General features: G+C 42.9%; 1 protein-coding gene across 2 annotated transcripts in view; it reads right to left on the bottom strand.

Annotated features, from left to right (window-relative positions):
• Positions 1-20040, bottom strand: part of HDHD2 (haloacid dehalogenase like hydrolase domain containing 2) — a 77630-nt gene extending 57590 nt beyond the window's left edge. For both annotated transcript variants that reach the window (XM_089681594.1, XM_089681593.1), the window contains exons 1-3: positions 19869-20040; positions 6999-7110; positions 3844-4052 (exon numbers count right to left, since the gene is read on the bottom strand). In XM_089681594.1, the coding sequence (XP_089537720.1) occupies positions 3844-4052; positions 6999-7099 (310 nt within the window). In that variant the 5' untranslated portion in view covers positions 7100-7110; positions 19869-20040. The remainder of the gene's footprint in view (positions 1-3843; positions 4053-6998; positions 7111-19868) is intronic.
• Positions 20041-21301: the final 1261 nt, after the last annotated feature.

The raw sequence follows: 21301 nt of genomic DNA, 5'->3' as shown, positions 1-21301 counted from the left end.
TTATTATACATTATATTATATCTCACATTATATTATATTTTACGTCATATTATATCTCATATTATATTATACCCCACATTATAGTATGTTATACCTCATATAATACCTTGCATTATGTTCAATCTCATGTCATACCCCACATTATAGCTGATTATACCTCATATTATATCTTATATTATATTTTATGTCATACTATACCTTGTATTATATTATACTCCACATTATAGTACAGTGAGGAACAGAAGTATTTGAACACCCTGCGATTTTGCAAGTTCTCCCACTTAGAAATCACGGAGGGGTCTGAAATTCACATTGTAGGTGCATTCCCACTCTGAGAGACAGAATTTTAAAAAAACAAATTCAGGAAATCACATTGTATGATTTTTAAAGAATGTATTTGTCTTGCACTGCTAAACAGAAGTATTTGAACACCTAAGAAACAGCAAGAATTCTGGCTCTCAAAGACCTGTTACTGTGCCTTTAAAAAGTCCACCTCTACTCCACTCATTAATCTAACTTAGTAGCACCTGTCTGAGCTCTTTAAAGACACCTGTCCACCCCACAGTCAGTCAGACGCCAACTACTACCATGGGCAAGACTGAAGAGCTGTCAAAAGACACCGGAGACAAAATTGCGGACCTCCACAAGGCTGGAAAGGGCTACGGGGAAATTGCCAAGCAGCTTGGTGAAAATAGATCAACTGTTGGAGCAATTTTCGAAAATGGAAGAGGCTAAAGACGACTGTCAGTCTCCCTCGGACTGGGGCTCCATGGAAGATCTCACCTCGTGGGGTATCACTGATGATAAGAAAGGGGAGGAATCAGCCCAGAACTACAAGAGATGAACTGGTCAATGACATGAAGAGAGCTGGGACCACAGTTTCAAAGGTCACTGTCGGCAGAACACTACACCATCATGGTTTCAAATCATGCATTGCACGGAAGGTTCCCCTGCTCAAGTCATCACATGTCCAGGCCCGTCTGAAGTTTGCCAATGACCCTCTGGATGATCCAGAGGCGGCATGGGAGAAAGTCATGTGGTCAGATGAGACCAAAGTAGAACTTTTTGGTCTAAACTTCACTTGTCATGTTTGGAGGAAAAAGAAGGATGAGTTGCATCCCAAGAACACCATCCCTACTGTGAAGCATGGAGGTGGTAACATCATGCTTTGGGGGTGCTTTTCTGCAAAGGGAATAGGACGACTGCACTGTATTAAGGAGAGGATGAATGGGGCCATTTATTGTGAGATTTTGAGCAACAACCTCCTTCCCTCAGTCAGACCATTGAAGATGGGTCGTGGCTTGGTCTTCCAACATGACAACGACCCGAAGCACACAGCCAGGATAACCAAGGAGTGGCTCCGTAAGAAGCATATCAAGGTTCTGGAGTGGCCTAGCCAGTCTCCAGACCTAAATCCAATAGAACATCTTTGGAGGGAGCTGAAACTCCGTGTTGCTCAGCGACAGCCCCGAAACCTGACAGATCTAGAGGAGATCTGTGTGGAGGAGTCGGCCAACATCCCTGTTGCAGTGCAAACCTGGTCAAGGACTACAGGAAACGTCTGACCTCTGTAATTGCAAACAAAGGCTTCTGTACCAAATATTAACACGGATCTTCTCAGGTGTTCAAATACTTATGTTCAGCAGTGCAAGACAAATACATTCTTTACAAATCATACAATGTGATTTCCTGAATTTTATTTTTAATTCTGTCTCTCAGAGTGGGAATGCACCTACAATGTGAATTTCAGACCCCTCCATGATTTCTAAGTGGGAGAACTTGCAAAATCGCAGGGTGTTCAAATACTTCTATTCCTCACTTTATGTTATACCTCATATTATACCTCATATTATACTTTGCATTATATTATATTTTACGTCATACTATACCTTGTATTATATTATACCCCGCATTATAGTTTATTATACAGTACATTATATTATATTATACCTCGCATTATATTATATTTTATGTCATATTATTCCACGTATTACATTATACCCTGCATTATAGTATGTTATACCTCATATTATATGTCATATTATACCTTATAATATAAGGCTTACATTATACCTCACATTATATTTTATATCTCGTATTATATTACAATATTTTATATTTTATACCTTGCATTATATTATACGTCGAATTATACCTCATATTGTATTATATCATGTTATATTATACCTTATATTTTATGTATTATACCTCAAATTATAATTGTACCTCATATCATATATTATATTATACCTTGCATTATATTATATAATACCTCATATTATATTTTATTACTGTATACCTCATATTATCCCTCGCATTATATTATATTACACCTCATATTATCCCTCATATTATATTTTATTACTGAATACCTCATATTATCCCTCGCATTATATTATACTCATATTATATTATACTATACCTTGTGTTTATTATACCTCATAATATACCTTGCATTAGATCTCATAATATATAATATTATGCCTTGTATTACATTATTTTATATTACATTATACCTCATATTGGGTACAATTCACTAAAGCTTATTGCATGAGTTAAGTCAGATACATGACCACATATCGCATGTGATACTGAAAATGTCAATTCACCATTGCTAGTATGCGGTATTTACCTAAAATAGCAAAAATACTCAGTAAATACCGCATAAAAAGACCTTAAAGTCAATTCACAAAAGGAAATAAATAATTAAATGCATGCAGTAATGAAGTAGTGGTCCAGGCTTGAGGTATGCACTGGTATCTGTCAGTACTGTCATAGGTTGTTAAGGAATGGGTGGCCGCCGAGTCCCTAACAACCTATGAGCCATCAGCTGTCAGCGGGGTTCCCCACTGACAGCTGAATGTAAATAAATAAATAAATCGCCGGCAATTAAAAAATAATCCGTACCAACATCCAATCCAGACCTGAAGGGACCCCCATGCTGAAATTTTAAAAAAAATGGAGTGGGGTCCCCCCCAAAATCCATACCAGACCCTTAGCTCCCCCCCCCCCCTCCTGAACCATAGCAGGTCACATGCCCTCAACATGGGGGTGGGGGGGAAAATCACTAGGTTCTCACAACTGATCACACATGGGGTGCATTCACACTTATGAATGCATGTTAACACCTCACCACCTTAACGTCTTCCTAACATCCCACCAGCTTACCTCCCCATACACATTCTGGAGCTTCCTGGCGGTATCTCTGGGCATGGATGGTGAGCTCCCCTTCTACCTGGAGTTTCACCATCAGCTGGCTATAGACATGCTCCGCCTCCTCCTCGCAGCTCTTTCTGCAGCCATCTCTAGACATGGTGACCTCTGCAGTGTGCTATGGGGGAGATGGAGGTGGAAGGAGGGCAGCAAGGTTCTGTGGATCTGCCGGCCCTGAGGGTGAGGATCGCTGTCACTTGCAGACATAGAAGCCAAGCTTCTGTGTTCACTGGTGAGCCGCAAACACACCCGGCACAGACCCGCCGTCCTGGTTTAGCGAGGCAGCCAAAGCAGATATCACTCCGCCAGGCACCTGAAGCTGGCTGTGGGCGGCCGGAACTATAATCTAAGCATCGGCAAATGTGGCCGGCTGCCACCAACTGTCCACCAATTGTAGAAAATTGTTCCAAAGTTCCATTGTGCCAGTAGCAGCACCGCCACTTGAGGCCCAGGAAAATGTTGCCCGTGGACTTGTTTGTATATTTTTTTAGTCCATGTGGGCAGTGTGTGACAGGCCACAGTGGGCCCCCTTTCCCTTGGGGCCCGTGTGCGCTGCACACCCTGCACACATGGATGATATGCCATTGAACCAGAGATCTGTTGGCTGTATAAAACCAAAAGGTCCAATACCTTCAAAGTCGGGCAGAGCACTGTCATGCACCAACAGCATGGGACGGACGCCCTTCTGTTCCACTAAGTTCCGGGCTGCGGTCAGCGAAGTAAAGATCTCATCCTCGCTGATGTCGAATTGCAGCTTCCTCAGTCTCTCCAGAAGGGTCCTCTTATTCTCCTTGGTGGTATTGGTCACGAAGCGTATGGCGAGAGGAGCGCCACGTAACCTAAAGCAAGAAATAGAAGGGCGAGCTGAGAAATGTTTTTTTACAGGTAAGTCGAACTTTTTACACTTCGCCCCCATTCACAAGGAACGTGAATGTTTTTTCTGCTCACGCTCACAAGTTTTTCCTGCTTTATTTTGTAGTACATGAGCAGAATTGTGCATTTTTGGCTCCATAGACATTCAACTGAGATTGAATGTGTTGTTCGAGCACTCCCTTTAAAACCACTTAATCTCTGGAAGATTTTAACCCCTTCATGACCAGGCCATTTTTTTTGCTATACAGCACTGCACTACTTTAACCCTTTGAGGACCAAGGGACGTATTTGTCCCATGTTTTTAATTGTGTGTATCATCTGATTAAGAACTTAAAACTTTTTTTTTTTTGGTTTGAGTCAAAATATTAGTTCTTATCAACAAACAACAAATGGATCTAGCTTTTTGCCAATTATTTCATGAAATGGCTTAGTTACAGCAACTGAAGTGTACAAACTTTAAAAACAAAAAAATTGATTCTTGTGGCGTTCCAAAATCTTACTGTCCTCAAAGGGTTAACCAGTAATTGTGCGGTCATGCATTGCTGTACCCAAACAAAATTCATATATGGGAGCCGTGGTTGCAATATGCCTTTCCCACGCTCCCCTCGGCCAGTCTGGGGATGTGATGTTGCTCGGTATTGGTGTTCTTGGACCCCTGTTCTTGGACCCCTGTTCTTGGACCCCTGTTCTTGGACCCCTGCTCTTGGTGTTGGTATTTTTTTTCTTGTGTACTCCTCCTTCCTTTGCTTTTTTTTTTGTTTGTTTTTGGTGTGGCAGTGGATAGCTGCCTTTTATGTAGGCCATAGACGGCTCAAAAACCGCATGTTTTTTCGCCCGGTAAGCGAAAAATCGGTCGTTCGTTAAACCGACATAACCACAAATGATTACAAAAATCAGCCGACCAAGTCATAAAGTTCATCCCATATAACAGCCAAAACTTCTGTTCTTTCCAGGTCATGGCGCATGCGCATATTTTTTTTCGTTAAAACGATCATACGATTTGGCCATCATTGCTGCGAAAATCGGTCGTTCGTTAAACCGACATAACCACCAACGATTGCAAAAATCGGCCGACCGAGTCATAAAGTTCACCCCATATAACAGCCAAAACTTTTGTTCCTTCCAGGTCACGGCTCATGCGCATATTTTTTTTTTTGTGAAAACCATCGTACGATTTGGCCATCATTGCTGAGAAAATCGGTCGTTTTCCAAAAATTTTCCAACATGACCGATAATCCAAAAGTGCAAAAAACCCGAAAACCGGCCGACCAATTAACCCACTAAGTGCGAAAATCGGCCGATTAATCTTTCGGACGCAAAATCGGCCGATTTTTGAACCGTCTATGGCCGGCATTAGTTTCTACTAATGTTTTGTCATTTATGGGCCATTGATAGCCCCTGCGTGGGCGCACCTTTTGCTCTGTTAGTGTTAGAGAACTGTTTATTCAAATTTTTGTATGTGCCATTGATATCCCCTGTGTGGGCGTGATTTGTTGCTCCCGTTATAAACTGTTACAAATTATTAAAAAACATTGAAATACAAAATTCATAAAAAAATTTTTCACACAAATAGAGCTTTCTTTGGGTGGTATTTGATCACCACTGGGTTTTTTATTTTTTGAAAAGTAAAAAAAAGACCGAACATTTTAGGGAAAAAAACCAATATTTGTTACTTTGTGCTATAAAACATATCCAAAAAAAATCTAATTTCTTCGCAAATTTCGGCCAAAATGTATTCTGCTATGTCTTTGATTAAAAAAAATGGGCAGCACAGTGGCTAAATGGTTAGCACATCCGCCTGGCAGTACTCGGGTCGTTGGTTCAAATCCCAACTATGGCACCACCTGCCTGGAGTTTGCATGTTCTCCCTGTGCCTGCGTGGGTTTTCTCCGGGTACTCCGGTTTCCTCCCACACTCCAAAGACATGCTGGTAGGTTAATTGGCTCCTGTCTAAATTGTCCCTAGTATGTGTATGTATGAATGTGAGTTAGGGACCTTAGATTGTACACCCCTTGAGGATTAGGGACTGATGTGAATGTACAATATATATGTAAAGTGCTGCGTAAATAAGTACCTGAAATAAATAATAAATCCCAATACGTATATATTGATTGGTTGGCATGAGCGTTATAGTGCCTACAAACTATATGGTATATATACTGTATTTTATTTTTTTTGTATACACTACTAAGGGCAGTGATCAGCAACTTATAATGGGACTGCGCTAGTGTGGTGAGCAATCTGACGCTTTCTGACACTGACATCACCAGTGACATTAATACAGTGATAGTACTATACGACACTGATTGGGAAGGGATTACCATCTAGGACGATCAGGAGGTTAAATGTTTGCCTAACAATGTGTAATGTGTGTAAAGTGTGCTGCCTTTTACTAATGTCCTTTGAGTTTCCCATCCAGAGAAACAGCGAGATCGATCCCTCTGTACAGAGCTCTGTGTTGATTGTCAACACATAGCTGAGGGCTGTGATTGGACACAGCCGATCTGAAGGTCTCGGCCAAGAATCATTGCCCGGGACTTGCTAACAGGCTCCCGCTGAGTACAATCACAGAGGAAGTAGGCGGGTACGTTGCTTTGCCTCCACAGTACATTGCGGGCGGGTGGTCCACAAGTGGTTTTATATCCCAGTTCTGACCCAAGGAAGCTCACATGCTTTTTTGAAGCTTTATGTGACAACTGACAGCAGGGGCCTGCGTCTCAGTCTAACAAACTGACTGTTGGCTTGCAGGAGAAAGCAATAAGGTGGTTGTACAGCCACCTGGACACCTCCACTGACTTCCCAAAACACTGCCCCCTATGTCTCACAGGTTTCCATGATTATGCTCTCTTTGGGCGAAACTCATTTGGGTGGGTGGATGACAGGCGGGATGCCATGTTGTGTAAGAAACTCACCTTTTGAGAGCTTCCTGAGCTCCAGGGATCGCGGTGTCCTCAATATGCAGAGTGCCACTAAGATCCACCAGCACGGCTTTTATAGCCCGCCGAGCCGCCATCCCGAAGTGATCTAACGTGACAACAGATTATACTTTAAGCTAAACATACAACAGTGAAACACATTCGTTAAAGCAAAACGTGTGACTAAACCCCCAACAGTACAATCAGTCTGTAGATGCAGTAAAGCATGCTTGTTATACTCACTGTGGAACCTAAGGGGTTAATCCTCTGCATTGTGTAAAAAGGCTGTTTGATCCTGTCTTCTCTGCCCCTCCCTTTTTCAAAGCAAACATCTCTTATCTCCTGATAAGACAGACTGAACCATAGGCATTTGCACATGCTCAGTTTGGTGTGTATTGCTAGAGATTTTGTTTTTTTTTTCTTGGGAGAGTGCATGTGATCAGCATAGGGCCAATCAGCACTGTCCAGACAGAGGTCAGGGGTCCTGCATCCTCCCAGAGCAGAAAGAAAACTCCTCCTACAAACTTTAACCAGTACTCTGCTGGACTCTGATAAAAGCCACAAGACTGCTCTAACTGCTGATGAGAAAAGGTATTTAGCAGTTTATATTTACTAAAATAATTCCATTTGCATTTTGTGTGTACTGTGGGAGACCAGATATAGGGAAAGCAGGGTGCGGGGAGACCGGATATGGTGAATGCAGGGTCCAGGGAGACCAGATATATAGTGAATGCGGGGTCCCGGGAGACCAGATATAGTGAATGCAGGGTCCGGGGAGACCATATATAGTGAATGCAGGGTCCTGGGAGACCGGATATAGTGAATGCAGGGTCCGGGGAGACCGGATATAGTGAATGCAGGGTCCGGGGAGACCGGATATAGTGAATGCAGGGTCCGGGGAGAGCGGATATAGTGAATGCAGGGTCCGGGGAGACCAGATATAGTGAATGCAGGGTCCGGGGAGACCAGATATAGTGAATGCAGGGTCCGGGGAGACCAGATATAGTGAATGCAGGGTCCGGGGAGACCAGATATAGTGAATGCAGGGTCCAGGGAGACCAGATATAGTGAATGCAGGGTCCGGGGAGACCAGATATAGTGAATGCAGGTTCCGGGGAGACCAAATATAGTGAATGCAGGGTCCGGGGTGAGCAGATATAGTGAATGCAGGTTCCGGGGAGACCAAATATAGTGAATGCAGGGTCCGGGGAGACCGGATATAGTGAATGCAGGGTCCGGGGAGACCGGATATAGTGAATGCAGGGTCCGGGGAGACCGGATATAGTGAATGCAGGGTCCGGGGAGACCGGATATAGTGAATGCAGGGTCCGGGGAGACCGGATATAGTGAATGCAGGGTCCGGGGAGACCGGATATAGTGAATGCAGGGTCCGGGGAGACCGGATATAGTGAATGCAGGGTCCGGGGAGACCGGATATAGTGAATGCAGGGTCCGGGGAGACCGGATATAGTGAATGCAGGGTCCGGGGAGACCGGATATAGTGAATGCAGGGTCCGGGGAGACCGGATATAGTGAATGCAGGGTCCGGGGAGACCGGATATAGTGAATGCAGGGTCCGGGGAGACCGGATATAGTGAATGCAGGGTCCGGGGAGACCAGATATAGTGAATGCAGGGTCCGGGGAGAGCGGATATAGTGAATGCAGGGTCCGGGGAGACCGGATATAGTGAATGCAGGGTCCGGGGAGACCGGATATAGTGAATGCGGGGTCCGGGGAGAGCGGATATAGTGAATGCGGGGTCCGGGAATACCAGATATAGTGAATGTCGGGTCCTGTGTTTAGTAACACTTGAACTCTGGGCAAATATGGAAGACATGAATGAATAAAGCTCTGTTAGTCACTATTATATCATAAAATGTATTTTTTACATACAAGCTGTGTAAGCACCTGACGTTGAACTGGTACTAGCATCTTCTCATCACTTGTGCAGTGTGAGAGGAAGAAACAGTTCAGGGACAAGAGGCATGCTGATAGAAGGAGAGATCAGAGTGACAGAGAGATGAGCTCATCACTGTGCTGCTTCTTCTTTCACCAGTCACAGGATGGGCGGGTTCAGGACAACCTTGGATCAGAGGAAGTACTGTGAATGATGCTGGCCATGAGACTGAGGACATCTAGTGGCAGAAAGTAGATTGTAGAGTTCTGTCCTCAGGTCATGTTTTGGTGAATGTAAATGAGACTGTACTGGGATCGTACAATCAGATTGTAGTGTGCATGGCTGCCCTTAGAAGCAACCCAAGCTGTCCATCAGGAGCGACAGTAAGGCCCTGTTCATATATGGTGTAGCAGGAGTGAGCATTCCCACTCGAGACTTTTGTTGCGCAATGTTCATGCAATTCCGCGTGTAGCGCATAGGGCAGCCCAGTCACTTCAATGAGTGTTTGTCGCCCAAAAAAGCTCCTAATCCTATTAGGGCGAGAAGGTTACTGAGATTTTTTAAACGCGTGTTTTCCTGTGATTGACAATCGTGGCAGAATCGCATCGCGTATGGAGTGCCATTCAGAATAATGGCACCCAAACGCACGCCATGCGTTTTGCCGCGATTTGGAATTGTAGGCAGAATCATTGCGCCCATGCTTCCAAATCGCGTCATGTGAACGGGGCCTACGTTTTTTTTCTAGACGGGCAGCAGTGCTTACTGCCCTCTGAAAAGCGACCTATGTGTGGAATACTTTTCAGTAGACCGTAAAGCCGCAGCTGACAGGCATTCAGAAGTGTGACAGGAGTGACTTTGGGTGGGGGGCCCATGGAGCACAGCTCACTTTAGAGAAGTGGGGAGACCCCTGAGTCAGCTCCCCATATCCCTATTATGTGTAAGTCACCCCGTGCCTGTTAGGGGTACAGGGTGGAATGTCCTGATATTGTGTAGACATGTATAGGTGGGGTGGGGGGTTGTTCATTGTTTACTGCCATGTGGTGCATCCCATTGTTCTATTGTGTGTCTTGCTTGGGAGCAAACTATTATGGGATGTATGTGTTTGTGTATTGGCTTGGTGGGGGGCCCATGGAACACAGCTCACTTTAGAGAAGTGGGGAGACCGCTGTCTCAGCTCCCCATATCTCTCTTATGTGTAAGTCACCCTGTGCCTGTTAAGGTTACAGGGTGGAAAGTCCTGCTATTGTGTAGACATGAATAGGCGGGGTGGGGGGTTGTTCATTGTTTAATGCCATGTGGTTGTATCCCATTGTTCTATTGTGTGTCTTGCTTGGGAGCAAACTATTATGGGATGTATGTGTTTGTGTATTGGCTTGGTGGGGGGTGTCTGCTGATGTGTCTCTTGTTGCTAGATTTGGTTTGCCCCACCCTGTGTCATTATGCAGGGAGGGGGGTTGTTCCCTTTAATGTATATATCTTGTCCCTGTGTTAAAATAAAGCAGTCTATTTCCTGATTTCTTTCAAGACTGGTGTTGTCTAGTCTTGTTTGGTCAGCGGTGGTGTCCGTGGATCTGTGTTCGGACAGGGAAGCGGGAGTCTAACGGAAATACCCACGTGCAGTCGGGGTCTGGTTCCGTTACAAGGAGGCACTAATGCTGCCTCCTAACACCTTTTTTTTTTTTTTCTTATTACAGGACAATGCCACAACTGCAAGCTAAGAGTTTGGTTCGCATTTGCACTGCAGCCCCATTTATCTCAACAGGCGAGTTTGACAGGGGGTGTTGCCGCGGCAGACCGAGTTAAAAATGCTAGAAGGCGAGAAGCAAAGCATCATAACTGCGGCATGTTTACAGCAGTGTCAGACTGTAATGGTGGCGGTAAAACAACGGCTCAGCTGCCCCTATGAAAGAACCCTAACAGGAGTTGGGAGAAACCATATACAGGAACACTGCAGGGGGGGCTTACAACAGCCACCTTTTTATCCATAGAATTTAAACTGTTGTAACTATCTGAAAGTGTTAGCTGGAGTTGCCCTTTAATTTGTTTGCTGCTTACTTGAAGTCCATGGTGCCCCATTCACACTTGAGCGCTTTTCAGCTGGACGCTCAAAAATGCTCAACAAGTAAAATCCCATTATTTCCAATGGCCCCTGTTCACACTTGAGCGTTCTATCGCCTGTAGCAAAATGCCTGTCACTCGAGAAAGTACTTGGGCTACTTTTCAGGCAGATCTGAGCATTTTATCCCCATGGATTTGAATGGCAAAATGCCTGAACAGTGGGAATGAGCGTTTTTTTCAAGTGTTTTTTCAGCTCAAACTGCAGCTATTTATATTGGTCACAGCAAAAACATCTGAAAAATCGCCAATAATATTTGAAAATCTGCTAAAAAAAAACGCTTAAAGATGCCTTAAAAAAAAAAAAAAAACGCTTGAAAAAATGTCTGAAAACACACTCAGTTCAGTTTGAATGGAGCCCTTGGCACTGGCGCCTCCCGGCCCTTTAAGGGTTTCAGAAGCCGGGAGGCGGGGCTGGATTTTAGGGTCAAGTGACCACCGTGATGCACTGTCACGGTGGTCACGTGATCGGGAAAGGTCCCGATCCAAAGAGGAGATCGGGACCTTTCCGTAAGTACCGGACATGTGTGCTGGGAGGAAGCAGGGCACGTGCTCTCAGCACATATGTTTTTCTTAATTGCACGCAAATGTGCAGCCGCTCTGCGTCAAGGCCCAGACGCCGGGAGGCCGCAAATTTGCCGGCGCCAAGAGGTTAAAGGCAATGTTCATCTAGGACCAGTGGCGTAACTACAAATCTTCAGGGCCCCAGTGCAAGAAACCATGAAGAGCCCCCCCTACTGGAGGGATTTTGCAATGTGGCAGACTGCATCACTAATGCCATTTTATACATTTATACGCACTACAAGCTGCTACAAAGGGGGGGGGGGGTGCATGGGGACAAATTGCTCAATACAGACATCCAGATTTGGCCTACAGAGGAAGGGTGAAATTCTGCATCACAGCTGAAAGGATTTCATTGTTTATGCTTTTTGGTCTTGAAGTCTCTTATTACCCAAAACTGCATCCAAATTTGCAGAACTTTTTTATAGATCTACAAATGGCAGAACAGACTCCTCGCCCTGCGGCAAAACAGACAGTCTGACTTGCGGCATCTCGCACCTCTCATATGTCAGCACACTGGGTCATAGTCTTGCATAGTTAGTCTGGCTGAAAAAAGACAAAAGTCCGTCCACTTCAACCATTAACCTCCCTAGCGGTCTGATTATGTCCATATTTCTGTGCTCAAAGCGGTACATTTTTTTGCATGGAAATATGTTGTTTTTTTATTGTAGACCTGTAATTTTTAGGAAAAACTCACTGAAATCTGTCCGAACAAGAGTCTAGTAAACATCCCGGGGATGATAAAATTTGAAACACGAAATCATAAATTATAATTTAATAAATAATCATAAAAAATAATATAATAATAATACATTTAATTCAATAATATAATCAAACCAAAAACACTGAAATGTGAAATATAGCGCCAAGTTCGCACATCGCTGAGCAAAGTCGCAGAATCGTTTTCAGTGTCTGATGAGGAATTTCCCCCACGAATCATTATCACTCAATTCTGCAAGTGGTTCTGATTTACTATCGCTGTTCTCTAGCTGATCTAAAATCGCTTTTGACCTAAAGGGACGCTTTTTGGACGCCATGGACGTTTCTCAGTTTCCAGGCAGAAAGAACAGTAAAAATGCAGACAGGGGACAGGACAAAATGTATGTGAAATGGTTTGATACAGGAATGTTATACTATGTGATTTTAGTGTATTTAGTGAATGTCACTTTTTGACATTTTTACATTTTCCCGCCGTTCCGTCCCCCGTACATCCCGACGTCGCAGGGAACAGAACCCGGAAGACAGATGCTTCGGCCGGAGGACATTACAGGGGACACTGCAGGAGGGACATCGCGGGAGCGCAGGACAAGGTAAGAGAAGAAGAGATCCCGGAGCAACACTGCAAGGTACAGTGGGGCAAAAAAGTATGTAGTCAGCCACCAATTGTGCAAGTTCTCCCACTTACAAAGATGAGAGAGGCCTGTAATTGGCATCATAAGTAGACCTCAACTATGAGAGACAAAATGAGAAAACAAATCCAGACAATCACATTGGCTGATTTGGAAAGAATTTATTTGCAAATTATGGTGGAAAATAAGTATTTGGTCACCTACAAACAGGCAAGATTTCTGGCTCTCACAGACCTGTACCTTCTTCTTTAAGAGGCTCCTCTGTCCTGCACTCATTACTTGTATCAATGGCACCTGTTTGAACTTGTTATCAGTATAAAAGACACCTGTCCACAACCTCAAACAGTCACACTCCAAACTCCACTATGGTGAAGACCAAAGAGCTGTCGAAGGACACCAGAAACAAAATTGTAGACCTGCACCAGGCTGGGAAGACTGAATCTGCAATAGGCAAGCAGCTTGGTGTGAACAAATCAACTGTGGGAGCAATAATTAGAAAATGGAAGACATACAAGACCACTGATAATCTCCCTCGATCTGGGGCTCCACGCAAGATCTCACCCCGTGGGGTCAGAATTATCACAAGAACGGTGAGCAAAAATCCTAGGACCACACAGGGGGACCTAGTGAATGACCTGCAGAGAGCTGGGACCAACGTAACAAAGGCTACCATCAGTAACACACTAAACCGCCAGGGGTTCAGATCCTGCAGTGCCAGACGTGTCCCCCTGCTTAAGCCAGTACATGTCTGGGCCCATCTGAAGTTTGCTAGAGAGCATTTGGATGATCCAGAGGAGGATTGGGAGAATGTCATATGGTCAGATGAAACCAAAATAGAACTGTTTGGTAGAAACACAACTGGTCGTGTTTGGAGGAGAGAGAATGCCGAGTTGTATCCAAAGAACACCATACCTACTGTGAAGCATGGGGGTGGCAACATCATGCTTTGGGGCTGTTTCTCCGCAAAGGGACCAGGACGACTGATCCATGTACAGGACAGAATAAATGGGGCCATGTATCGTGAGATTTTGAGTGCAAACCTCCTTCCATCAGCAAGGGCATTGAGGATGAAACGTGGCTGGGTCTTCCAACATGACAATGATCCCAAACATACAGCCCGGGCAACGAAGGAGTGACTTCGTAAAAAGCATTTCAAGGTCCTGGAGTGGCCTAGCCAGTCTCCAGATCTCAACCCCATAGAAAACCTTTGGAGGGAGTTGAAAGTCCGTGTTGCCCAGCGACAGCCCCAAAACATCACTGCTCTAGAGGAGATCTGCATGGAGGATGGGCCAACATACCAGCAACAGTGTGTGCCAACCTTGTGAAGACTTACAGGAAATGTTTGACCTCTGTCATTGCCAACAAAGGATATATAACAAAGTATTGAGATGAACTTTTCATATTGACCAAATACTTATTTTCCACCATAATTTGCAAATAAATTCTTTCCAAATCAGCCAATGTGATTGTCTGGATTTTTTTTTCTCATTTTGTCTCTGATAGTTGAGGTCTACCTATGGTGCCAATTACAGGCCTCTCTCATCTTTTTAAGTGGGAGAACTTGCACAGTTGGTGGCTGACTAAATACTTTTTTGCCCCACTGTATTCCTGAGTGTAGCTCGGGGTTACCGCTTGTGGTGCTGAAACTTTACCCCGAGCTACACTCGGGAATACCACCAGGGGGGTTACAAAAAAAATAAAAGTTATAATCCTACACCCACAGTTGATCCAGAGGAAGGCAAAAAAACCAGCAAAGCACGATCCAATTTGCTCCTGCTGGGGAAAAAATTCCTTCCTGATCCCCCGAGAGGCAATCGGATATTCCCTGGATCAACTTTACCTATAAATGTTATATCCAGTTATATTCTGTGTATCCAAGAAAGAATCCAGGACTTTTTTAAAGCAATCCACTGAGCTGGCCACAACCAACTCTTGAGGGAGTCTATTCCACATTGTCACATGTGCAATCAGATTAGTTATCAGTAGTGATTAGCATGGCTGTGTTATCTGACTCCATCCCAGTCTGCTGTGTGACACCGGAGTAACCATCTGTGTGCTGGATTTTCACCATTCCGTGACCACACAGGACACCAATGGGGTGACGGCTAGGCTGGGCCCTAGGCTTAAATCTGACCTTTAGCCCCGGTTCACACCAATGCGACCCCAAATTCGTGCGACTCCAATGTCTGACTATGCTGTGCGACTTCATTGCGACTTACAATAATGCCTGTCAATGCAAGTCACACCAAAATATTATTATACAGGATTTACCCTAGGTTTATTTATTTATTTATTTCAGGTACTTGTATAGCGCCATCAATTTACGCAGCGCTCTACATATATATTGTACATTCACATCAGTCCCTAATGACGGCCATAGACGGTTCGAAAATCAGCTGATTTTTCGTCCGAAAGATTAATCGGACGATTTTCGCACTGTTAGTGGGTTAATTCGTCGGCTGGTTTTCGCGTTTTTTGGATGATCCGTCATGTTGGAAAATTCGTGGAAAACGACCAATTTTTGCATCAATGATGATCAAATCGTACGATCATTTTTACGAAAAAAATATGCGCATGAGCCGTGACCTGGAAGGAACAGAAGTTTTGCCTGTTATATGGGGTGAACTTTATGACTCGGTCGGATGATTTTTGTAATAATTGGTGGTAATGTCGGTTTAACGAACGACTGATGTTTCGTTTATCGGACGGAAAAAACGGCCGGTTTTCTGTGGCCTGCATTACCCTGACTTCACTGCACACTGTGAGCGTCTCATACTGTGCGTTAGAAGTTGCAGCAAGTCACACAGAGTTCCCCACATCAGGCTGATGTTCCAGCTAGCCAGGGATGGAAGGCGTAGCCTGTTAAAGATTCGGTTACTGGCGTGTAGTCCACGATCCGGGCCCACTAGTCCACGATCCGGGCCCACTAGTCCACGATCCGGGCCCACCAGCAATTTATATTTGTCTAGATAAGTATTGTAGCCAATAAGAGTCCCAAATGTCTGAGAGTACATTGACGTTCAATGATAAAATCAGTTCACGGCAGGAAAAGAAAACCGGCCCCAGAACAAACGCATTTCAGGAGTCATAAAATCCCCTTCGGAAAGGTTTAGAACAGTGGTTGTCAACTTGCAAGCTGTAGGGGGCCTCAACTGGGGCCCCTGACAGCTCCAAAGGGCCACACATATGAAGGAAAACTGTCATAGACATCTGACATAATAGAGGAGACGATCAGAGACTGCAGATGTGCAAAAGGGGTAACTGAAAACCGAAGACACAATACAGGAGATCAGGGGTGGACTGATAACTCATGGGGCCCCCGGGCAATAGGGGATCATGGGGCCCCCGGGCAATAGGGGATCATGGGGCCCCTGTGTCCTTGCCCAAACTCAAAAAAGCCTATGAAAAAAGTACCAGGGGCATCTCATGGGGCCCCCTACTGACCCCGGGCCCTCAGGCAGTGCCCAAGTTTCCAAATGGTCAGTCCGCCCCTACAGGAGATAGGGAAAGACTGGAGACATGGTACATAACACGGTCACATCACTGTCATTATAGCTTCTGTAACAATTTATAGACCTGTGTGGTTTGTTTCGTTCCGAATCAAAATTTGGGTGAATTTTTTGTTATTCTGTAATTTTGATGTATCTGAATTTCCAAATTACAATAGTAACGAATCCGAAATAAGGAAACAAAATTCAGCTGAAATTCAAATTCGGATTGAATTAGACTTGAATTCAAATAAGAAAAAAAAAAGAATAGAACATAAAAGAATAGAACAACAGAATACAATATAAAAGAATATGATATATTAGAATAGAAAAAAAAACAATAGAATAGAATGGAGTAGAATAAAATACAAAAGAATATAACTGTCTTCCAAAATTAAAAAAAATAGATTTGAACTCAAATAGAAAAGAATAGAACATAAAATAATAGAATATAACAAAAGAATTCAATATAAAAGAATATGATAGATTAGAATAGAAAAAAACAATAAAATAGAATAGAGTAGAATAAAATAAAATACAAAGAATATAACTGTCTTCTGAAATTCGAAAAAAAATAAATTTGAACTCAAATAGAAAAGAACAGAACAACAGAATACAATATAAAAGAATATGATAGATTAGAATAGAAAAAAAAAAACAATAGAATAGAATAGAGTAGAATAAAATACAAAGAATATAACTGTCTTCTGAAATTCGAAAAAAAAATAAATTTGAACTCAAACAGAAAAGAATAGAACAATAGAATACAATATAAAAGAATATGATAGATTAGAATAGAAAAAAAACAGAATAGAACAGAGTAGAATAAAATACAAAGAATATAACTGTCTTTTCAAATTCAAAAAAAAATAAATACATTTGAACTCAAATAGAAAAGAATAGAATAGAACATAATAGAATAGAACAAAAGAATACAATATAAAAGAATATGATAGATTAGAATAGGAAAAAAACAATAGAATAGAATAGAGTAGAATAAAATACAAAGAATATAACTGTTTTCCGAAATTTGAAAAAAAAAATACATTCAAACTCAAATAGAAAAGAATAGAATAGAACATAAAAGAATAGAATAAAACAAAAGAATACAATATAAATGAATATGATAGATTAGAATAGAAAAAAACCAATAGAATAAAATACAAAGACTATAACTGTCTTCTGAAATTCGAAAAAAAAAAAAAATTTGAACTCAAATAGAAAAGAATAGAATAGAACATAAAAGAATAGAACAATAGAATACAATATAAAAGAATATGATAGATTAGAATAGACAAGAAAACAATACAATAGAAAAGAATAGAGTAGAATAAAATACAAAGAATATAACTGTCTTCTGAAATTCCAATACAATAAATTCAAACTCAGATAGAAAAGAATAAAAAATAAGTGACTAGAATAGCAAAAATAAAATAAAATAGAGGGAATATAACCATCTTCCGAAAATGGAATTGGATACATTTGAATGGCGATTCAGATTTTCTGAATTCGGTTGAATTGAATTTGAAGAAACTAATTCTGAAAACGAATTAAATGAATTTAAGATTAAATAACAAAATGAAACGCGTTTTTTTTCCGTTCTGCTCGTCTACAAATGAATGCTTCCATTACTGACTGCTGGGGTCTGCAAAAGGGCAGCAGGTTGGGCGCCAGGTCTCTCCCCTGCTTCATCAGTCTGCTGATAATACCGCACTTCATAGAAACAGTGGGGGGGTTATTTACTAACACTGGAGAGTGCAGAATCTGGTGCAGCTCTGCAGAGAAACCAATCAGCTTCCAGGTTTTATTGTCAAAGTTTACATAAACAAGCTGAAGTTAGAAGTTGATTGACTGCCAGGCACAGCTGCACCAGATTCTGAGTGCTCCTGTGCGGGTTGAAAATCGGCCAATTTTTTGGCCGAAAAAAATAAAATCGGCCAATTTTCACACAGTTAGTGGGTTAATTGGTCGGCCATTCTTATCGGTAAAGTTGGAAAAAAATCGGCCGATTTTGCAGATTGGCTGATTTCCCCGGCAATGATGGGCAAATCGGCCGATCGTTTTACCGATAAAAAATCTGCGCATGAGCCGTGACCTGCAAGAAGAAGACAAAAAGAAGAAGAAGAAGAAAAAGAATTCCAGTCCGCTATTATATTTGACATGAATATAGTCTTGCGGTTGCAACAATGTATCCATTTGTATCTGAATAAAAACATCTGTAACCAAAATACATACAAATGGATACAAATGGATTTGTGCCTGGAGCTCTCTGCAGGGACAGAAGTAATGAAATGCCGGCCGTAGACGGAACGAAAATCGGCCGATTTTTTTTACCGTTGGTGGTAATGTCGGCCTATTGAACGACCAATTTTCCTTTTTTTTTTGTAAATGGCCGGTTTTCTCCCCGTCTATGGCCTGCATTAGATACACTTTAGACCTCGGAGGACAGGAGTCGTTATCAGGATGATCTGGGAATATTGGTCCTTATCTGGGAGGAATCCACATTATCTGCACTGAGAAGTAGGAGCTTCAAGGTGAGAGCCGTGTCCTGAAGAGGAAATGTCCTTGTGTGCAAAGCAGCAATACTGTGATCAGGGGACTGACAACTCATGGGGCCCCCCGGACAATAGGGGTTCATGGGGCCCCTGTGTCCTCACACACACTCAAACCACACCCAAAAAAGCCTATGAAATGTACCAGGGGCATGGACCCGGGAACTCAGCACAGGGATGGTGGGAACCCCTCATAATGGGCACAGCGGGTGCACAGACCCGGGAACTCAGCACAGGGATGGTGGGAACCCCTCATATTGGGCACAGCGGGTGTACAGACCCGGGAACTCAGCACAGGGATGGTGGGAACCCCTCATAATGGGCACAGCGGGTTTACAGACCCGGGAACTCAGCACAGGGATGGTGGGAACCCCTCATAATGGGCACAGCGGGTGTACAGACCCGGGAACTCAGCACAGGGATGGCGGGAACCCCTCATAATGAGAACAGCGGGTGTACAGACCCAGGAACTCAGCACAGAGATGGTGACACACAGGAGTACAATTTGGACAAACGGGTAGAGCGTTGTCACCCTACAACAGGAAGTGCCTGAACAAGGACCCGGATGGCAGGATCACGGGATAATTTTACTGAAAGTCACAGATTTAAAAAGACAGAAAATGACTTCTCAGATCCCATTAATGGGGTGAAGCGTTTATGAGACTCCTGCGGTCGGATTTCTATGTATAATCAGACAATACAGCCGGCAGGCTCGCCCTCACGTCAGGTTGGGATTCATTCGGTTTTCACAGAGAATATTATCAGCCACATGAGGATCGCAGAGCAGAACATACTATGCCGTGTCCCTCCGCACAGAGCAGGCTATACTAACACTACAATCCGTGTGCCCGGCCATGCCGCACACAACACGATCCATTCATTGCAACACCCAGCTCTGACCTACCTCTACACCTGCAGCAACACTCCCCTTGCACTGACTGTCCTCTGCTGCCCTTTGGTGAGCCTGATGGATTTTCATCTATATTTTCATTCTATGCCTTGGCTGAATATATTAGGCATACGTAGGACAGCGTATTTTTAAGAAGGACCCCGGTGTGGGGGTCCTTAAAACCGGAAGTAGCTGGACGCACCATGCGTTTCAAGCCTCTATGCTGTTATCATACTGACTGCGGAATGTGGAAGTGATCGTGGAACGCAGAAGTAAGTGTGGAACGCAGACGTAGGCGTGGAACGCAAAATGCATGCATTGGCTGTAGGTCAGCTTAGTGGTTGTGGAGTTTGCAGTGCTGTGGGGAGACTTCAGGAGTCTTCAGCCTGGCATAGGGTGATGATGAGAGAAGTCATGGAAGACTAGAAGACATGCCTGCTTACAATTACCTAGCAATGAATGGTGTTGATAAATCAATGGTGCATAAAGATTTCCTTTTGGTGATGCCCACTGTATACAGCATGTCTGATTACATTTAAGAGACCCTGTTACCAACATAATACAAAATTAAAAAAAAGTAAATGCTTACATGCAGCATTTTTTTCCTTTCCAAAAATGATTTTGATTTTTAATGATTTGAATCAGGAATGCCGCTGATGATTGTCAGCTCCATCTATTTACTTATTTCAGGCACTTATATAGCGCCATCAATGTTTACAGCACTTTACATATATATTGTACATTCACATCAGTCCCTAACCCTCAAGGGGCGTACAATCTAAGGTCCCTAACTCACATTCATACATACACATACTAGGGACAATTTAGACAGGAGCCAATTCACCTACCAGCATGTCTTTGGAGTGTGAGAGGAAACCGGAGTACCCAGAGGAAACCCACACAGGCACAGGGAGAACATGCAAACTCCAGGCAGGTGGTGTCGTGGTTGGGATTTAAACCAGATGCTGACCTACCCACATGGAAGAAAAATATATTTGAAATATATTTTAAAAATATTCTTCCCAAATATATTGCCATATATTTGAAATGATACAATTTGGGCCATATTCAATATATTTCAATAAAAAAAGTATATATATATACTTCATGTTGAAATTATTTTACATTGTTATACAGGTTTTATAAAGCGCCAACAGTAATTTTAACATATACTTTTACATATATTTGTAAATGCATTCCAAAAATGTAGATTTGTATTTTTAAAGACATAAAGGATTTCTGAAATGTATTTTTAAAAATATTTTTCATATATTTTTTGATAAAGATGCATTTCAACATGCAGTATATATATATATTGAATATGGCCAAAATTGTAGCATTTCAAATATATTTTTCTTCCATATGGGTAGCCGCTGTTCCATCCGGACCCTATCACGCCATTTAGGAGCAGCTTCTTTCCCCCATCCTCCACTGCTGTTATAACAGCA

Source organism: Staurois parvus, unplaced genomic scaffold, assembly GCF_062004578.1.
Source record: "Staurois parvus isolate SC_StPar_1 unplaced genomic scaffold, SC_StPar_1.0 ptg000272l, whole genome shotgun sequence".
NCBI lineage: Eukaryota > Metazoa > Chordata > Amphibia > Anura > Ranidae > Staurois > Staurois parvus.
The sequence above is the reverse complement of the archived record's forward strand: the minus strand, read 5'-3'. Positions and strand labels throughout refer to the sequence as shown.